General features: G+C 40.7%; 1 protein-coding gene across 1 annotated transcript in view; it reads right to left on the bottom strand.

The window, feature by feature from the left end:
* The window catches only part of espn (espin), a 46,678-nt gene that overhangs the window by 2,710 nt on the left and 22,719 nt on the right, over nucleotides 1–21,249 (bottom strand). Inside the window, exons 8-13 of the mRNA XM_008288985.1 lie at nucleotides 20,180–20,338; nucleotides 16,924–17,155; nucleotides 15,828–15,881; nucleotides 11,204–11,349; nucleotides 10,328–10,711; nucleotides 540–619 (exon numbers count right to left, since the gene is read on the bottom strand). Of these exons, the coding sequence (XP_008287207.1) occupies nucleotides 540–619; nucleotides 10,328–10,711; nucleotides 11,204–11,349; nucleotides 15,828–15,881; nucleotides 16,924–17,155; nucleotides 20,180–20,338 (1,055 nt within the window). The remainder of the gene's footprint in view (nucleotides 1–539; nucleotides 620–10,327; nucleotides 10,712–11,203; nucleotides 11,350–15,827; nucleotides 15,882–16,923; nucleotides 17,156–20,179; nucleotides 20,339–21,249) is intronic.

The raw sequence follows: 21,249 nt of genomic DNA, 5'->3' as shown, positions 1-21,249 counted from the left end.
GTGTAGATAATATTTTCTTGGCACTTCGTCTAAGCTTATACTATTTTAATGCCAGAATGTATCCAAACACTCACTGTAAAGAAGTGCACTTTTTAATTAAAAAAGGAGAAAATGTACACCTCTACTTACAATGTTACATCCACCAATCATTATTCCAGGCATGTCAGCTATATTTAACATCATGTGCAGCCTCCAGATCTCAAACTTGATGTGAGGCACAATTAAAAATCCACAGGAGCTGTTTGATGCTGTTAGTGCAGACTAAAATTCAGGCCCAGCTGCAAGTGCGAGAATCCTAACTTGTTCACTAAATATACTCCATCTAGCACAGCGTTTACATATAGCAATCAGAAAGAAATATAACAAAGTCTGGTCAGTTTTAACAGGAAACATTAAGTCTCTGCTTGCAGGGGAATGTTGGTGAAGAAGCACCCAGACAGTGTCATGTGCAGAAGTTAACATATGCATACAGTCTCCTTCTAGTGGTTCAAGTTAAGGTGACGATCAGATGTGCAGAGCAACACCGCATCGCTACTCACCTCTCTTCATCCATCTTCTTCTTCATCATGTCCCTCCTCCAGGCCGGCATCGATGCCAGGCGTGCTGCCTCCTCTTCAGCCTGTGAGGGCACAGAGGGGTGCAGGGGGGGAGACAGAGATAGGAGCCCAGGCTGTCAGTAAAGACTTTTTAACTGTAAAAGTAGACCTCATATCCTGCTTTGCTTGACCTCAACGCCTGGTGAAGAGAACTCCCTCGAATGAATTATAAAATTGTTTTAATTTAAGCATCAGTTGTATATTTGGAGATAATAAATAATTAAAAACTGATCAAGATCATTGTATCAGTCTTGGAGGCACACCTGTGCACTTTTATGGGAACAAAAAATTCAAACACAGTTTTGCATGTTGTTAGTTCATGTTCCTTAAACTGCATCTTTGATGTGTAAAGCAGGTCGTTAACCACAGATTTCATTCTAAAAAATACTTCAATCATTTCACCCTGCATTTTCAGGGTCAACAAGATAATGCAATAAACCCGCTCACTGGAACTGGAGTTAACTGGAGCTGTGGGGTTGTCATACTAGTTGTGTCAGCAGCTTTGAAAAACAAATCTATGACAATCAGTCAAAGGTGATGTTTCATGCATGTGGTGTCACATAAATCATCCCTACATGCTGAAAAAGTCATGCAAGCACCTGTTTAGAGAAAAAGCCCATTTGTTCATACGTATTCTCATGTGTTCATTGTTATAGAATCGTGCTTCATGGAAGACTGACAGAGTGTAAACATTATGCAGGGCGCATTGTCTAGACTGGTGTGTAAACTGACAAAAGCAAACAGCTCCCAATATGTACTCTTCTCCTGTTTTGTTTAAAATAAAATAAAGCCTTTTGAATGGACCAGACAGGAGTGTGCAGGATGTTCCGAGTGTGCACGACTGTAACCGGAGCTTTTTTTTCTCTTTCAGGCTGTAATCGGAGGTGGAGCAGGAGGAGAGGCAGAGGGCAGCCATCTTGGATTTCTCATCTACGCCCGACAAGATACATTACCCTTTTGCATTCCTTTTACTGAAGGATTTCACTTGCCCAAGCAAACATGAATCCAGGTAAGATTATCTGTGCGGTTAATTTTTTATGATTCCCCTGGGAATTTCAGATCAAGAGAAAGAGACGCACTAATTAGCCAAAAGATTTGCTGAAATTATGACTGGGATCGTAATCGATTTACATTGACAAAAAAATAGATTGTGTGAAGACGGGAAGAAATGCAATACTTACTGTTGGAGTAAAAATGGCTTACGTAGGCCAGAGGCTGTGATGCACTGGTGTTTTACTATACAGTCACATTGAGGTAAAAGCTCTTACTGATCTATCATATCCTCTAAATACCAATCAAACCACTGGGTACTTGTAACCACACGTATTAATACTGAGCTCCATGCTGCTATGCAGTGATGTCTTTAAACTTTAACACCGCCAACATTACCATTGTCATTCCATGGGATATTACATCGCTCTCATAAATGCATCTGCAATCAGAAATATAAAGTAAAGATTTCTAACTTTCTCCAAATCACGCTTAGTTTTGATTAAGTGTTTACACATTGACAAGTTGAATGATACAGACAATGAGCAAAGAAAACGAATCATACAGGGTATTAGGGTAGCAGAATACCTGATTAATACCGCCTGATTAATATGTCCCAGATTTTCAACCCCTACATATATGGAGCAAAAATAATAACATAGCATGTCATATTTTATCAAATTCTGTGTTGCTTTTAACATAGGGGAAAAAGTATTTTCTGTTCCAACACACGGCGTCTCTACAACTGAATGGACGACATGAAACAATCCAGTATGCACTATATTGAAAATGCTATTGGGCAGATTGAGAGTGTGGTCACAGACCAGAAACCACAAGTTAGTACAGAGTCACACGTCAGTGACACATATAGTTAATGAGGTTGTCAGTGGTGCTGGCGAGATGTTGTTCCACTCTTTCTGAAGGACTTGGTGGACAAGTATAGGGACAGGTTGTTGGACATGTTCACCGACCATGCGGGCAGACTGTCATGCTGTCTGAAATAATTCAGTCGAAATGGTGGAGTTGTGGATATTAAAGTGCCTGGTTCTACTATTATCACCAGCTCCCACAATGTATGAGTCCCACCTGCACCCGCAAACATTCTGACTATTGGAGCCTGTACAGTATAGACTGCCACTGATTCTCTCACCTCACAGATTAAACACGTTCATCTACTGAGTAGTGTTGATAAACAGATGCATACTGGCTGATAATAACGTTGCGAAGTAACAGTTGCATTAATAAGAGATGCAGATATTCTAGTATAGTATGTTCACATTTTCTACATTTCTCCATAGTATCTTATTTAAGAAGTGCAAGAAGAAGTGCTATGTCTTTGACTGCAGAGAACTAAGCAATTATGTCAGATTTGTGCCCATTGTATGTCAAAACTTTTGCTCATTTGTCACAACAAAGTCCAGTTCTTTTCTATTTCAGTCAGTGACATTTGGGAAATTAGTCTACACGCCGACCTGCCTTGCTTTGCTTTTGTATTCGTCTTTTCAACTGCAGGGTCTACTTTTTGATCGCTGCTGGCAACTGGAGCAAAACTGAGTCAGGGAATGTGAGAGAATATACTGTATGTACATCTGTACATATTCTATTGTAATCTGTTCTTTATGTTGTTATGATATGATACTACAATCTACTTTGCTTATAGTTAATAGCAATTATTAGTGTTACGGCTACTAAACATGTTACAAGCTATCTGCACTCTGTGCTGGTGAGTCACTGTGAGTCAAATCTGGCAATGAGTCCAACTGAGTCTTTAAGATGTGGCTACAGGCCTGATTGAAGTGTCTATTTCCTGCCTAAAGAAACCTCTAGTGGAACCCACTGTAACCAGTAGGCTTATTTGTTTTTATTTTTACCCATACAGTAAACTGAGAGACATGTAATAAATAAACTTCTGTTAAAACAAGTAATTACAGAACCAACTGAACAAATGAGACCTTTTTTTTTGGATATTATTTGCTAACACTCTTCATTGCCTGGACTCGGTGCCGACGTCCGGTCCATATGTGCAAGCAGTACTGTAAATACAAATATCTGACCTACACATCTTGGTAGGTGAATAGCCAATATCGTTTTGCACATCATTTGCACTGACATTGGTGGTATCACCTTCATCACACACTCTTTACGTTGCTGCTTACATTCTCCAAATCTGACACACATAGATAACTACACATCTATATATATATAAAGCTTTAGGTTTACCAGCTGACTGCCCTCCCTTTTGAGCTGTAAGTTGATGAAGAGTCACTGTAACCTCCTTATGGCTCCTGTAAGCCACAGATAGCATGACAGCGGGTGGTGTTAAGAGGGTTATTTGAAGGTAATCTTGATGTCACAGAATAGACACTATGAGAATCGTGGTTCTCCGTGGAGGATTACACATTCAAGGGCTCTGTGTCTGAATGTGGCTCTTTCATTGTTGCGTATGTCAGTGTTGTCAATTAAGTTCTCAATACAACAGAAACTGCATCTTATAAAATATATATTTTTTTGGCCCTATTGCTGCAAGTGCTTATTAATAGATGACCCTGACAGTTAATAGAGAATTGTGTCAGAATGAAATCCTATGATCACAAACATGTCAACAATCTTTATTTCTTACAGCAATGTATAAATTAAATAATAAAGGAACACAAATTCAATTATGCAAACTGTGACCAAATCTGTTAAATACACTCGAAATACAGAGTAATAAAACTAAACACAATGGAGCAATTATGAACTCTTAACTTGATGTTTCATTATAGCTGCTTTAATTTGCAGCATCCAAGTTCTGAATTGCATTAGCTGTACTTGATCATTTTTGCAATTTATACTGTGAAGGCACACGCTGTTTAAACAAAACCAGACTTTCAAAGACCGATGAACACGGACCATTTGTGGAGCACTAAGTAGCCTTAAACTCAACAAGCTCACTTTCTTTGCCTTTAAGTTCAAGCGACAAGGAGAAGTTAATAAAATGATACCATTTTCACTTTCACGTGGAATCCAGACTGAAAGGTTAAGACATCCTCCCTGTTATTTCTAGCAAACGTCTAACTGTGTACTTTGGAGTTTAATTGCGAAGCCTTTCCTGTACCACTTTCAGACTGACACAGGGGTCTGAATGTCTGGATAAACCTGCTCTCATACACCGTACGGCTTTGTTTCCTTGGTGTTGTGATTAGCAGGGAAGTTTAAATCCCATTTAACTGGCGGCCAAAATAAATAGCAGAAGAGGGAGGAAGAGTAAAACGGTGCAGGTGAGGGAGGGAGCATACGGACAGAAATATAACTTAACATGATACTGGTTATTGTTAGATATAATCCAAGATGTAAATTTGAGTCTTGAGTCTCTTAGTTAACAGTAGTCATGTTTCTGTTGTGCATTTTTTATGCACGCTTTAAATTTTTTGTATGAAAGAAAGTTAAAGGGAATGGCAAAATATGAAGACAAAAAACATTCTCAATTCCGCAGAGCTGTCACGTTAATGTACATACTGAGAAATGGAGACACCTTTTCCAAAAAGATTCTGTCAGAGCGAACTTTAACTCACATGACGGTTCAGCTGCTTCTGCTTCATGTGACTCTGGACAGCATCAACCATGACCAAAACCAGCTGATGCACAAGAATAACTACAACTTGCCCAAATGAAAACTAATTCTGAAGACTTCTCTCATTTTTTTTGCTTTTTGGTGCTTCTCAAACAACTGATTTTGTTTCTGGAGCTTGACCTCTACTTCTCTCTCTTTGTCTGACGAAACGGTGTAGCCCATTACCTTCACTTCAAAGCAGGTCATTTAAAACCAGCCTAATTCTTCCTGCTTTTTCCTTTTGTTAAAAATTTCGGAAGTTTGCTTCAAATTTGCTTGACAATTATATGGAAACACGGCTATTGAGAAGAGAAGATGAGAAAATTGTTGAACAGACTTTCAACCAAGTCAGTCAGCTGTCTGAAAGTGGCAGAAGAGTGAGTCACTGAATCTGTACCAACATGAAATGCAATCTGAAGTATTCAATATAAACCAAATATGAAAGGTTTTTTTTTACCAAATATGCCCTTTACAAAGATGATCTGAACACACAAACAAGACTTTTATGGCAAATCTTTTCCTTTAAAAACTTTTTTTCCTAGAGGCAGTGCATCATGGCAATCAATCATACTTCATTCAAAACGCTCCTGCTTCAAACACCATTCAAAATCAAATGGTTCTAACAAATTTATGAATAGCAAAAGCTCTCTTTTCATCCACTTAAGCATTTCAGTACAGCTAAGTAGATGCTCTTTGCTTTGCTGCAGTTAAGTCTCTTATGTGACATGGCCTAAACGCTAACACACCAGATTAGGTTCCTCTCTCCATGCGTTCCACTGTGCAGGTTAGTTTCTCAAACCCTGCTCTTAATGCTTTTCCTCTGTGGTAGTACTCGTGAACTGGGCTCTTGGTTTACCCGTAGCCCACATAGTTATTAGATATCAAAAAGCTCTGCTTCCTTTGCTTTCCAAAATGCAAAGCTGCGGTCAATGTATCTGATGATTTCCTCATTGCTGAACTCCTTTAGCTCATAGATCACTTTAATTGAGTCTTCATTAGGTTCATCTCTGGGTGGAGGTTTATCAACAGGAGGCTGCTCTATTATTTTAACAGTAACCGGAGGGACTTCTTTCACTGGATTTGGCCCTGAGTTTTCTGTAGTGTTCTGTGGTGTCTCAGCTTTCGTTGCATCACTATGTTGTACATTTTCAGTTGTCAATCTCTGCACATGGTCCTGCTCTGAGATTTTGCCATTAGACATCACAGACCCATTTGATGCCGTCTGCTCAGTGGGTTTTACGTTTCCCTGAACTTTGTCCTCCAGTGAATGCTTCTGGGTTTTCTGCTCCACACACTGGCCGTTGGTCGATACACCGTTTTGGACTGCAGCAGGGGATGATGATGATGATGGAGAAACTTCTGATTGTGAGGCTGGTTTGGAAGACTGTGGTGATGGTGCAGGTGGGCTAGACTGTGCGTTTGGAGGTGGGGGTGCAGGATGTGTTGGTGGTGGAGGAGGTGGAGGATGAGAAGGTGGTGGAGGGAGAGATTCCTGCATTGGCATAATGGACATATCAGGAGACATGGAATGTAGAGAAGCTGTCATCACACCTCCGCCATTATCCGAGTCTCCAAAATACTTGAGTTTAATGTCCTCAAAGCCATCTGCCCAATCTCGCTTCCCTCTCTCAATTTCCTCCATGACCTCCTTGTGAAACTGCCTTATGACCTCCCATTTGTGGCTACCAAGACGGTCAAACATCTCGTAGCACAAGAGGTGGCGGAATTTCCGTTCGTTACGCGACATGTTCATTTCTAGCAACTGGAAGTATCCGAGCATGAAGAGGTCAAGGGTTAGGCTTTCATAGCTCACAGGTGAGCCGTTGATGTGTGGCAAGAAGTGCTCTGGCCAGTAGATCATCTGGGCTCGACTTAGCCTGCGGATCTGCCGTGTAGGCACTTGACTCATTATTGTCCTCCAGTGGCCAATCAAGTTTCCTACCACCTGCTTTGACTTCATGAATAGGAGGAGTTTGTCATCTTCACTTTGCATCTCCCCACCAATTTGTGCACTAAACTGGCTGTAGTCCTCCCAGCCCACGTCTAAATGATGTCCTCTTCTGCCTGTATATTTAGTCCGATATGATTCAGAGATAGTATACTTCCGCCAGTGTTCAAGGAACAGGAAGACAATTCTCTCTTTCCTCATTTCGATGCATTCCTGGACGTAGCTCAGATCTGTCTGCACCTCCAAGCTTCGTGTTAGTTGATCATTGTTCAAAATGGGGTCGGTGGAAAGAACCTGGTTGAACTCTTCCATGTTCGTTGGAGCCATTACCTCAGAGGGTGCATACGTCTGAGGAGCATGTGATGCGATGATAAGTGGTTCTTCAACAAGTGGTGCGACTGATTCCTGCACGGAAGGTAGATCCCCATTTTTATGGGAGTCGAGGCCTGCAGCAGAAGAACCATTAACCACACTAGTTTGCTCTGGACGATAACTGGACTCACTTACGACAGGAAGCGACCTCTTGCGTTTGTAAACCCTATTTGCTTGGTTATCTGCAGACTGCGACTGATTCTGAATTTCATAGTTGGCCTTAAGGTTCTTCACTGAAACTCCACACTGCTTTATCTCCTTCTCCACATCCTCTCTTGTTGAGAAAGACTGAGAGCGTCCAATAACTCCAGTGCCAGCTGATCCTGCTGGTTGAGACTGACCCGTGCTCACGTTCCTTGTCTCTTCTTGAGAATATCCAGGACATATGAGGTCTAAAATGTCTATCTCTTTTCCTCCAAGTGTGGCAAGAAGAATGGCCATACTCTTGAGCAGGGTGGAAATCTTGCTGCACCAAGCTGGAAGATCTTCAGCTTGTCCATGTACCTGCTTTGGATTCACAGAGAAATGGCCTTGACTGAGAGCAGCGGAAACTGGTAGGAGCTGGTGAAGTTGTCGCTCCAGTTCTTCCAGTTCCTTCTCAACTTCTGACACCTTATGCATGACCTGAAGGTTCTCAATTTGCTTCTCAATTCGGTTTAGGTCGGCCTCGGTCATCAGTTCTCCAAATGGGCCCAAAATGGCATTGTGGATGTGGGAGTAGTGCCATTCCTGAGGCTGGTAGTGCCCACTTGATGCAAACTAAAGCAGAGGTCAAAGGAGACCAGTAGGACAAGAAAAAAAGGGAAGGAGGGAGGGATTCCTTCAGCTGGAAGTTCCTGGTATGAACACACGCTTCAGTGCAAATCCATCCGAACACACAGGATTTACATGGATTTAGTGGTGCAATGGCACTGCCTCATTACAAGCACAAAACTTTCTACTGTAAATTTGTGTCCAACAGAACAGAGAGTGCTGCTTTGTCCTTTATGAATTAATTGAAATTATACCCTGAATTATAATTATATGTTGAATACACCAATATCAGTATCAATAGAATATTGTTCAACGTGTTAAAATGTGTCTGTATTTGTATTGTAAGAACTTGACACTGCAGACCTTTTACATTAGAAGTTACTGAATCCCTCTTTACAGCCTATCCCATTGTTTTATGTGTTTTGTGTTATCTGTTAATTGAAAGACACAAATGCTGAAAATTCAGCTTTTACTTCCATCCAATAGCTGATTTTTTTTCATCTTGCCACCAGTTTTGTCTGTAACCTAACTATGATGTAACACTGCAGCACAGTGTAAGAGCGTTAAATCGCTTTTGGGCCGTAGCACCAGTGCAACAGATATACTTAAGTCCCCACCTAACAGTGATGGAAAACCATACTGGGTGTAAATTAGGGATGCATCAGCGCTAAAACCCAGTGAGGTCAGTGCAACACGGGTTTATAAGGGACTTTGATGTGGACATTAGTTTTATTTAATCCTCACTGCACACACATTTTATTTGCAGTATTTCGCAACTTAAACAGTAAAGTGCTATACAAATGTAGTTGTATTTTTATGTTTTTTGTGTGTTTTCCTTGTTGTTATTACTGGTCGACCTGTAGTGTGAATGGGCCCGGCATCACACCACTGAATCAGCATGTAAGAACTTGAAGCTGCAAAACTCCATCACCAAACACCAGCCCACACTGTGAATCCATTAGTCAAGTGTGCTTATGCTGTGATGGTCATTGTAGCCAAGTATTCAGATCAGTCCACTCCAAAAGGTCTGTCATTAACAAAAACTATAAATCCGAAACAAGAAACATGCATAGAAATGCCTACAGACACAAAGATATTTTTAAAATAGCGAGCACGGAGCTTTCTACATTTACCATTTCATGCAATTTTTGATAAGTTATCTTTTTATGTGCTGTTTACAGGGGGAATTATATTCCTAAAATACTTTATGTTCAGCTTAGTTTCAGAATTTTAGGCCTCGCAACTAGATGTTTTAATGATGCCGCTGCACCTCAACAAATAATACATGCATGTCAGCATCATTAAAGGACATCAAAGAGAAATTTCTCCCTGCTGGATCGTTTAGGAGTATAAGATTGCAGTCCTCGCTAGCAATAAATTATTAATCAGTCAAATTTAATTAATCAAATCACATTTAGCTAGAGTCCTTCTTATGTTACACGGGTCTAACAAGTGTTCAGATTGCTCCAGTATAAATTACTAATCAATACCTTGTGTAAATATACATAATATTAACACACACTGCAGTGACTGGTCATGAAGAGAGAAAACGAGCAGTAGATGTGATTGATTCTAAAGGCAAAAAATCTAACTGTGAGACACAACAAGTGTAGATAACAATATATGCTGACTGAAACGCTTGTAAATAAGTGTGACCATTTGTTCTGAAGATATGTGTAATGGCAGCTAAATTGCTAAAGTGCAACACGCTGTCCTTCAGCTATCATATCACAGAAAGCATAGATGCTACATGAGCTTGTGAATTTAAAGTTCTGACCCGGATATTTTCACCCTCAACTAACTGTTTGACAGAAAAGTCAAAGAGAGAAATCAAAACTAATGGCATGCAATACTACAAAAACAACCAAAAAAAAAAAAATGCATGTACATCACCTCATTATTCAAAACCACAAAACGCCACATGCAAGCACCAGCCATCCCCTTTGTGTCATTCATGATTTGAAACTGAAGGCATATTTATATATAATAGAATTTTAAATTTACAGGACCACAAGTGGGATAGCTAAGACACAGCAACATCCTTAACCCTCTAAAGCCTTACAAAGTCAACCTTACCTGGCGCTTGTGCTCTTCCTCCTCTTGCATCTTGACCTGAAGCTTTCGCACCATCACCTGCCTCTTCCATTCAGGGATGGCTTTTCCCTGCTCGTCATGAGTGGGCACCAGCGTCTCCACGTCTGTGAGGCTCGACTTCCTCCCCGGGTCCGCTTTCGCCGTGCCGCCGCCGCCGCCGTTTCCGTTGATCACAGAGTTGGAGGCCAGTTGCTCGTAGCTCGCAGAGGTGGACATGGTCCTGGCAGATCCAGAGCCAGAGCCAGTGGGACTGGGGCTGGGGCTTGGGGTGATGGGTGGGGAGGTGATGGGCGTGTTGGATGGTGGAGGGGATGACGGTTTGGCTGGTGGGCTGGCGGATGGAGGCTCTGGAGATGTGGAGTTTCCCTGATGGAGAAGGAAGACACAGAAAACACAGGGAGTCATCAAACTGATTGACTTTTGTAATTGTTAGACTTTGCAGTTTCTTTTTTTCTTTCTCCTTCATAGAACTTTTTTTTACATGTCAGCATTACTCAGCAGTTTTCATCATCACAGTGTTATATCTGGGATTTCATATTGATGCAAGTTTTGCACAGAAATTAGACTTTGCAGTTTTTAAAATCTTAAAATCATGAGTGAATCATTTTGTCTCGTTTGCGTCAAATTAAATTCAGATTGCACTCATGAAAGAAACACTACTGAGGGGTTGACTCGCCAACAATCATTAGCAGAGGCATCACAGACATATTGTTGGCTGTCTAATTGCTCCTTTTGATGGTTTGGTGTAATTTTCCATCTGTTTTCTAGATTAATTTATACCAGCATATATTTGCATTTGCTCTTACTTTTTTAAAATTTAAATCGTGACATCTAATGCAGGAAAAGCTGTGGACCTACATTGTTGCCTGTGGGTCCGCTGTTGGAAAACACAGTGGTGTAGCCTTTACTGTGAGGTGTGGGCTTGAGGCTCTTCCCTGCTTTGATCTCTGCCAGCAGCTCCGAGTTGTCGCCAGTGGGGGACATCATGTTGAAAGATTTTGTGCCTGCAGACAAAAGGGTCGAGCAGACAAGTGAAACCAGGTAGAAAGATTGGAACAGAGGGAGACAGAAAACAGAGAGAGTGAGAGAGATACACCGGAGAAGAGGAGAGGGGTTGGGTGGCATTTCAGTGTTAAATATTTCATCCAATCAGCCGAGTAACAATGCTGACCTGGAGCATGTTGGACAATGCTGGGAGGTCGTTATGGTTTAGCGAACCTCTCCCTCTCATGCCAGAGCTTAGATATGTCTCTTTTTAAGATTTGTTTACTTTGGTTTGCACCTCTTGGGGTTTTGTTTAAGACGCGTCTCTCATTCGCTCGGGCAACTGTTGCATCAGTCAACAGCTGGAGCAAACTGGGATTAGGTGGGGAGGAGCAAATTACAAATTATTCCACTACAGTGAACCCGAAGAGAAGAGGCACACAATCTCTCTCAGAATGTCACCTGACCATAATAAACACAGCTAAGCCACTGCTGAACTTTTAGCTTTTACAGTAAGTAGGTTGAGCAAACAAATGCATAGATTCAGCGTCCATTGACCCTAATCTGCTTAAAGAGAACAATGCAACAACTTCAAGACTTCAACTATAGACTCTGTTTGTTACGCCATTTAAAAAAAGTTTCCACTTTTAAAGACTGAATAAATGAAAGAAGTGTCATTCAGGGAAGGTCAAAGCAGCACTTTCTTTCATTTTTCACTTTCTGGTTTAAATAGAAATTAAATCTAATTATACAGTCATACTTTTGAAAGCAACATTAGCAGTAATACATGAATATTCATATAGTGGTATATTCCAACAGCCCACTCCAGTGACAGCGCTCTAAATACGAAACACACACAGAGCAAGTGGCTGCCTCACCTGTTGTAGTGAATGTAAACCTCCAGTGCAATAAATATCCTCAGTCCCTCATCGTTCACTCATTCTCTACTGGCTCAATGTTAAAAAAAAAAGAAAAAAGTCTTCCCGTAAAAGTGTTCTCTGTTGAGGCGACCACAGTGATCTGGCTGGACACAAAGCCTCGCCAGCCTGCCTCCCCTCCTCTCTCTCTCTGCCTCTCTGCCTCGCTCTCCCCGTCGCTGTCTCTCTCTCTCTCTCGGGGAGGAGAGAACAGCTTTCTATTAAAGACCCATCATCACAGTTGGGGGAAATCTAAAGGAATCACCGGTAACTGGAAGTGACAGCGAGCCATTGGCAAGCCGGCCAGGAATTAACACGCACATGCACACGCGTGCACACACACACACACAGTCGTCCTTCAATCCCCGGCTTGTCAGTCCACCGGACCAATCCTCCCTGCAGCAAAACCTGCCGTTCACTCATACATGCATACAGTCGCACCTCACATTTTCTGGATTACAGAGAGAGAGACTGGTGACTGACACCTCTAAAGGCTTTTACAATGTGTGCATTCAAACTGTGGCCTGTAAAGAGCCAGCAATAACATGTGACCGCTCTGTGAATGCAGTTTGAACTGGTTATATTTTGCAACAAATCTGCACCTCCATGTGCAACAAGTGCTACGGAAACCTTTATAAAAAATTAAAATCTCTTTTAAAACATTCTTAAGTAGCTGAGTCAGCAACAAAAATGTATTCCTTTTAGTTTTGGCAACTCAAACAGCCTACCTTCGCCCATTTTTCTGGACAAATCCTCATTGTAGAGCACAGGAACAGCTGATAATCCACAATCTGATGTGTTTAAAAGAATTTAAAAAAAAGACACCGGATTGATTTGTGTTTTTAAATCTGACGCTGTGTGCCTCTGCCTCTAGTTAAATTCTGTTTAGGCTCAGGGTGTGGATTCAGTAGTTACGCCACAGTGAGTGTGAAGGAGGGTGGAGGTGTGACAGGTGGAGAACATTTGACAAATAGCCTCTGGTAATGGACAGCACAGCACAAAAGGGTTTTTTTCCCCCCTGCGTTAGAACTTTAAGGGCACGCAAGCTGCTGTATCTGTTTACTCTCCGGACCTCAAAGCCCGACTGTGGGTTTGAAAGGAGCCATAAATACACCATGTATCAGAGCCAGGAACTGTAAAAACTAAAAGAATTTTCTGATTTTCTACTTTCTGAAGGTCACAAATAATGTATGACGTGCGCGTCTCTTAGGAATATTAACTGAATCTAAGCTTGAAATTGTGATAATTCATCAAAATCATTTAATATCTCATTAAAACATTCGCCAAAAAACCCAAACATGTGCACCAGCAGTCACAAAATTCTGTAAAAATTCTGCTGGACTCTGCTTAACTGCAGGCAATGCAGTTAGGAGACGAATATGGAATCAAATAAAACATTTAAGTATTAAAATAGGTTATAGTTTACCATATTTTCAAAGTATGATAACTCATATGGGCACTTAGAAAATGGTACACATGTTGATTCCATTTTTTCTTTTTTTAATGATTACTGGCATCATAATTGTGTCATGACGCATAAAAAACATGTCTGAGTTCTTTCTGCTTCTAAAAAAAAAAAGTTAGGATCCTTTACATCCTGTTAATCAATAGAAAACAATACAGAACCTTTAATTGTCTGCATCGTTACACACTTTCAATCAGCCACGTGGTTTGTTGCCATTGTCTCGATGACCATTTGAGCTATACATTTTCTCAAACTCTCAGAAGGCTTTTAATTTTATGGCCGCCACACTTCCTGTTTATTACCAGATTAACGGCGTGGAACAATTAGTCCACACTGCTCCTTAGCACGCGAGATAAAGACGTGTCCTGTACAATATAAAAAGTGTACTCCTCTTTAATTTGGCGATCAATAAAAGAACAATAGAACAATAGAAAACTGAAAACCATCTCCAGCATCTCCAGTCAGCCACCTGTTTTGTTCCCGTCTCTCAACGAGCTTCTGAGCTGTAAATTCATCTTGACGTCTCTCGGACGTGTTGGTGGCTTTTAATTTTACGACCGCCGAACTATCTGTTTACTACCTGATTAACGCCGTGGCACAAATCATGCCATTAGGGAGCACACACACCGCTCTTTAGCTTTAAGTATTTTACTGCCATCCTGCCGTTAGACAGCAGAAGAAGCATAAATACATGAGACAGTTGGATGCTCGCTGAACAAAGCATGAAGATAAAATGCATGGATTGTAAATAGGTGGCTAAGTACAGTAATTAACAGTTTACAGCTTAATTGATGTTGCTGTTTATTACTGGTTTACTTTTTAAAAAAAAACTGCACTGTATATTGCCCTTTCAGCTGTCTGTTAGCTATGACACAAAGCTTCAGCCGTATTCTACTGTAATTGAGCCTACACTTAAACTTTTATTTGAGGAAATGAGCTGCCTGGCAAAGTGCTTCTCCCCAGAGCGTCTGTTCTAAATGACCTTTTATCTGCTCCTGATGTCCCTGTTTTACTGATTGTAAAAGAAAAATAATGTAGGATAATCAGTGTTTCTAAAATACAGGAAAAGGCTTTTTTTTTTTTCTTAGTTTCTGTATTGCGAAAAAGTATATGATAAATACACATATTTGCTAAAATGAACAACCTCATTATTAAGGATAAATCACTGCCTACTTTTAATTAATAAAGTAAAACATGTATGATGGTCTCTGGTAGTAGTTTTGACTGATTGTTTTTATTACTATAAAGAAAGTCTTAGATGGTAGACAAAGCATTAAGGATGTGTTGAGGAAGAACATATAAGAAAATAGATCAATAATCTGATCATTCTGACTCTGACTAGGAATTGCACTGGTGATGTAATTTGCAGCAGATGTCTTATAGTTCACTTCTCAACTTAAGGGTTACATACAGCTGCTTCTTTGTCTCGTCATGGTGAGTATCTGAACAGTTTGCATTATTCAGAAAACAGGCCTTTTTCTCCTGTTGGTAGGAAATTGAAATACACCAGTTCCTGTGAAATGCATTTTTTTGGAGGGGGAATGATGGCAGCACATTGATTGTTTAAGCTGGACACACAAGTTGCATCACAGTTTATATATGTGTAAAGCTCTAGGTAATGATTTTAACCCTCTGAACGCCAAAACCTATTGTATAAAGAAAAAACATTCTGTGCTCGTCAACCATGAAGCCATTAGTGAATCAAATGTGACCAACAGTCGTGACGACAAATTTTTAACTACAGGCAGTGTTTAGACAGAATAAGGTGAGTAGAGAAATATCTAAAATGTGGAGAGTCACTTATTTTTTTTCCCAGTGTTGGCAACATGTGTGGGAAAAAATATCGTAAATGTTGATTACAGATTACATTTGTAATGATTTATGGCATTTTAAGTTCTCTTTACTTCTATACATGGCTGTGCTGATTCCATACGGGTGCAAGACTTTAGTTTGCAGTGAAAAATGAACCCACAGTAAGAACAAAATAAAAAAAATAAACAGTTTAGAGTTCAGAGGGTTAAGATCTTATTGGCAAGCGTAAAGGCCTACTGCGAAGCCTCGGCGTATCTAACAGAGAACTGATTACGTTAAAGACTGGTCTGCAGTCTGTACTTACTCTTCATCTGCCTAAGTGCCCCTCCCTCTGCCTGAAGGGCAGAGATATCCCCGCCTTGACAGAGCAGCGGTGAGGACAGACCACGGCAGGCAAAAGAGGAGAAACAAAAAAGGGAAACAAAACAAAGAGAAACAAGTGGAGAGGATGCAGGTGAAAGAGGGCACATGGAAACACACATGTATTAAAGGGTGAAGGAGAAGGGAAACAATAGGGCAGTAGGAGGAGAAGAACAGTGTTGGCTTGACAATGACGAACTGAAACTAAAACATCATGAGAATAGAATTTATTACAACCACAAAACAAGAACATCTCCTGTCAAACCTCATGGTACAACTGAGGTTTGAGCACCCAGTCCTCTCTTAGCCAAGATTACTTTTGGCACATTTTATTCTTTTTTCTGAGATGTACAAGTCAACAATGCTTACCAGACTGCAGATTTATTTATTTGTAGAACTTAATGATAATAATTTGATCTGGACAGGCTGTTTTTTTTTTTCTGTAAAGGCCTATCTGTGATTGAAGGTCAAAGTCAATCATCTTTTGCACTTTAATTTTACAAACTTTGGGCGAAATGATAGAATTTATTTTGTGTATCTACAAAGAACATTTCATTGATCACTCTGCTACACTTTACTGCACAGTGAGGACAGACTTTTTAGTACAAATGTATTTTCACGAGTCATGGGAACCTTTCACACTTAATTTTTACCATTTAAAAAAAAAAAACTTTACACAAGAGTTAAAAGTTGCCCTGCAACTAGAGCGGCGTGTGCGCGCTCAGACTGCATCATCCAGGGCAGCCGGGCACTTAAGGAAATGGCTGAACACTAAACCAGGTCTGAGCGTAATGGTAGCCCAGCGTCATTAATTTATAATCTGTTATTTAGAATGCTGGGGTCGAACTCAACGCATCTATACCCAGTGCGATTACACTCTGCCCCTTATTACCATAGGCTCCACTTTCTAGGAATATTGGTGTGATAATATGTAAAAGAAAAAGTGTTTTTAAAGGTGTTTAACGCTGAAGTAAAGCAGGAAATTAAGAGAAACAGAAACATTGAATTAAAGCTAAAGCAAAAGGTTCAGGGACACTCACTTCCTGACGAGGAAGATGGGCGTCGCTGCGTGCTGGAGGCGCTACTGGCATTGTTCTGGTAGGTGTGCGTCTCCGGGGGCAGCGGAGGAGGCGGAGGGGGCGTTGGCATCGGATTGCTGGGGGGAAGAGGCGGCGGAGGAGGCGGAGGTGGGGGTGGGACGGATTCCTCTGTGGTGCCGTTTTCAGGGCTGTGGGCGGGACTGTCGGTCGGCTCCTCCAGTAACGCCGAACCCTGATGGAAGGACAAGGAGGGACATTATACATATTCTGCACCAATTAACCTGTTACAGTCACCTCTGAAGGGGTTGTCATAGCAACTACTTTGTTTTATCACTCAATATTATACGTCCACTTAACTTGGGGTTGAACATTGACAAATAAAACCCCAAAGCTTTTTTCTTTGCCTTTTTATCTGCTATCTGTACTATTCTCAAGACATAGTGAAGAATGTTAAAAATAAAGAATCAGGCAATTATTAACTCAAAGGCAGTATGAGTTAGATAAGATACGATTATTATTTATTCATCCATGAGGGAAATTCTTGGGTCAGATATTGCATCAGAACTGTAGGGTCAAAAAGTAAAAGGCAATAAGACACTGAAATGAAATAAGTAAGCTAAAATAAGACGACAATAGAAAAGTATTAAGCTGGGAATTATACAGCGGTAATAGGTGATATCCCAAATGACAATGAAATAATGAAATTAAATATTGAATCCAAAAAATTAGATCATATTTCATATCAACAGTGTTGTACATAAAAATGAGATATTGCATGTGTAATCAAAACCTGGCTGATGAAAACAAAATGTGATAAACTGAAATGTTACACCTGAGAAACGAGAACATAAAATAGTGCACAAACTACTGAGAGGTAATATTACAAATAATATTGATGCTGTTGTTAGACGGCCACGGGTAGAAAGGACTTCCTGTGGCGTTCTGTGCTGCTACATTATTTAAACAATTATCTCATAAGGCAATATATATATTTTTTTATATTCTTTTTTTTAAATATTTGTAATCAGTGAACTTATTTTTGCTTGAAATATCCCTTTTTTTAACTTGTGAAGAAAAACTGCTTTTAATTTATTTGTTAATTAAACAATATCAATGCAGCACAAAACGGTGTGAGTAAATTTCTCCTGCCTGCCTGCCTGTGAAGGCTTTCAGCAGGAACGCTGGAACTCCTGCTGGGCTGAGGGAGCGTTACATTCTTGCACGGAGGCTGTTGACAGGGACAGATGTGTGCATCCCTATTAGATATGTCCGCCCTTCCTGCTGCCTTTAATCAACTCATAAAGACACAATACCCTTTTGCTAATAACAGAGCTAATATGACCTAATCTCAAGGGGAAACTGAGGGGAAAACAGTTGAAGAAGCCATCTGTCACTGCAAGTGATAGTGCTTTAACCTCTGAGCTCCCCCCCCAGCGTGCGTCTGACACGCGCTGAAAGCGTGCCGTAACTCTGCTGGAGGCAAATTAATGGACCGTGACATTTAACTCAACCCCGCCCTCTTTTATTCTTCAGACGCGTGCGCATCATTGTCGCCCCCTTCACTTTTCAAACCCCCCAGAGAGTTTGGAGGGGGGAGGGCCGTGTCCAGATGGGTCTTGGCAGCACGCGCCGCTTCCGTTGATTAGCCAGTCCATCTGCTAGGGCTCCTCTGAGACCAGGAGGGGCCCCACTGAGGCCTTAATTGGCTCAATGTGGATTATACCCTGTGTCATCCAAAACACCCCCACTCCTGATACCCAGGAGATTATAAGAACACCTCTCCTGGGACATTGATGAGAGTCTAATAGACTCTTTTCATTCAGCTGCCTGTGAAGGTATGAGGCAGCAAACAAGTGGTTTAACCAGTGCACAACCACCCACAAATTGACATTTTTCTGCATTATTTTGGAGTGCGTACAAAGGCAGATGTGTTTTGGCTTGTAACCTATCATGTAAAATATTTTAACCTATGCAAACGTCCTTTCACGGAAAATTCTGTTGTATTGCACATTAAACCAACCGCACCCAAGAGCACAGTGAGCCCGGTAATAGGTAATACCTTAGTCAACAGAAGCATCGTAAAAGTGTTTACTTAGCAATTCTATATCAGTTTGATCAGCAGTACAAACAAATATAACAATGTGGATTACACATTATACGTGGGAGCTTTTATTGCTATATTTGAATCAAAGGAAACATAATTAATCACAAGCCTCTGTGTTCATAAGAAAACCTGTGGAAAAATGTAAATGTTCTTCCCACATGATCCTGGAATGCCAGCACTGAATGAATCTTTTTGCTTGTTTGTTTTAACATGTTCCAAATCATATAGATTAACACTTCTTCAAAAAATGCAAACTTCCTGTGAAGCGCTCCTTTGTCAGGGATCGTCCTGAGCTTGATCCATTGTAGGCTCTTGGACAGTTTACACAAAGGGGTGGGGACTGGAGAGGCAATGGAAATGAGGGGGCAGTTTGCATTAGGTGGCAAACAAAAGCTCAAGAGGACACAAGATTATGTAACATGCTGAGTGGCAACGCTCAGGCAAATAGTCAGTTCTGTAACCTAATGCCAACGCATCCCCACCCAGCTGAACCTCACCATCCAGAGGACCTTATAAGGAGCTGGATGCCCACACAACCCCGGACATCACGACTATCACCAAGCCTTACGGCAGTATTCAGTTGTTCAGCCCCAAGATTATTTTGCATACAATTTGCAGCGGATTAAACGTTGTCCTTAAAAGACAAAGAACTTGACGTACAAAGCCCCGCGACATCAAGAAGGCATGGTAGTTAGTCGGTGACCTGGTTTTTAGAAATTACTTCACAGTGGATGTCAGATGACTCAGCCAGTGTTACATCATCCCCATTTTCAGTTTTTCTTTGTAGTACACGTTAATAAATTAACACAGTATCTTGACCTGTCTATCTGCCATGGTAGTAATAATATGATGATAATAATTTACATTAATATATGTTTAAATGGTAGAATATGTTTAAGTTAATCAAACGGAGCAGAGAGAAATACAGAACCTCTTTTTTGGTCATCTTCCCAAAAACAGAACATCTTATGGTATCATGAGGCAAAGATAGAAGAGGTATTATATTTTTTTTTACACATTTGCAGAAACGATTAGACAAGCACCTGCTGAACATATTGCAAAGTAGATATGTCATTGATCTAAACACCTCATTTAATGAACTGGATTATTAGTACGGCTTCTCACAGACAGTTTTTTCGAGCAGCAGCTCACCTCCTCGTTGGGCGCCATGCCTTTGCTCCCACGGCGCTCGACTGTGTCGCTGCCCAGGGTCTTGTAATAGTCCCCAGTGCTGGGCTGCTTGCTGAAGCTCCTCGACTTTCTGTTTGAATCCACACGCCGTAATTTGTCGTGGTTTTCTCCAGCAGTCAACTAGAGATTGTTTAAAATAAGGGAAAGAAATGTAAGCATCTTTAATCAGCTTTGATTTACCTGTTGAAATACTTTACGTCTGTATGTTTCTCAAAATGTTGCTTTTATGATGCATCAGAAAGGAGTTTGAAAAAAAATGATGCCAACATACAGGTAAGGGCTCGATTAAACACCCAAGTCATGGATGTTTTAAAAACACTGGCAGGAAATGGTTAAGCAGTGCCTTTGGAGTGACCTTGTCATTTGCAAAACAGCGTGCCATATACAACATAGTTACTCGCTTCTATTTCCTGATAAGCTCTTTCGTGTGACCAAAGCTGCTTTATTTGAATAAGTGAACAAGGCTTTAATTCACATGCAGCTTTTACACCGATGTACAGGAGACCCTTGGCCTCAGAGGTAGTCTTTTTGAAAATCTTGCGATTTGATTTGCAATAAAAAAGTCACGCTTGAGGTAACTATTCACCGTGGAATTGACTTAAAATGTGTGAATGAAAGTTTCCACATGAGACACCATCAGAAGTGTAGCTGTTGCACAAGGAGGAAGCAATGATTTGTTTAACCACTGACGCAGCAGTTTAAACTCTGCAGACGCGCTGCATAACATAGACTCTAAATTACAACCTTTGCGACCTGCTAATTGCATTGTTTGAAATCCGAATTTTGATGAGAAATCAATGAATTCTTCAGCCCTACTCAGAAGTCACAAACAACTTTCACTTTCCACTCTGATGTCTGGCTTAAAACAACTGGAAGTTTAAATATCAGATATCAACTTCCTGTCAATCTGAGAGTCTTCACGATATGCTGCTGTTAGATTTTAAGTGGAGACGTAAGCTGTGGGTTAACTCGCCTTGCTCTCCCAGACAGTCTGGGGATACATTTTCCTAATGCAAAAAGCCTTACATTTG

Source organism: Stegastes partitus, unplaced genomic scaffold, assembly GCF_000690725.1.
Source record: "Stegastes partitus isolate 25-593 unplaced genomic scaffold, Stegastes_partitus-1.0.2 Scaffold586, whole genome shotgun sequence".
Classification (NCBI taxonomy): Eukaryota; Metazoa; Chordata; class Actinopteri; family Pomacentridae; genus Stegastes; species Stegastes partitus.
Note: the sequence above shows the minus strand (reverse complement) of the source record. Positions and strands in the feature narration are given on the sequence as shown.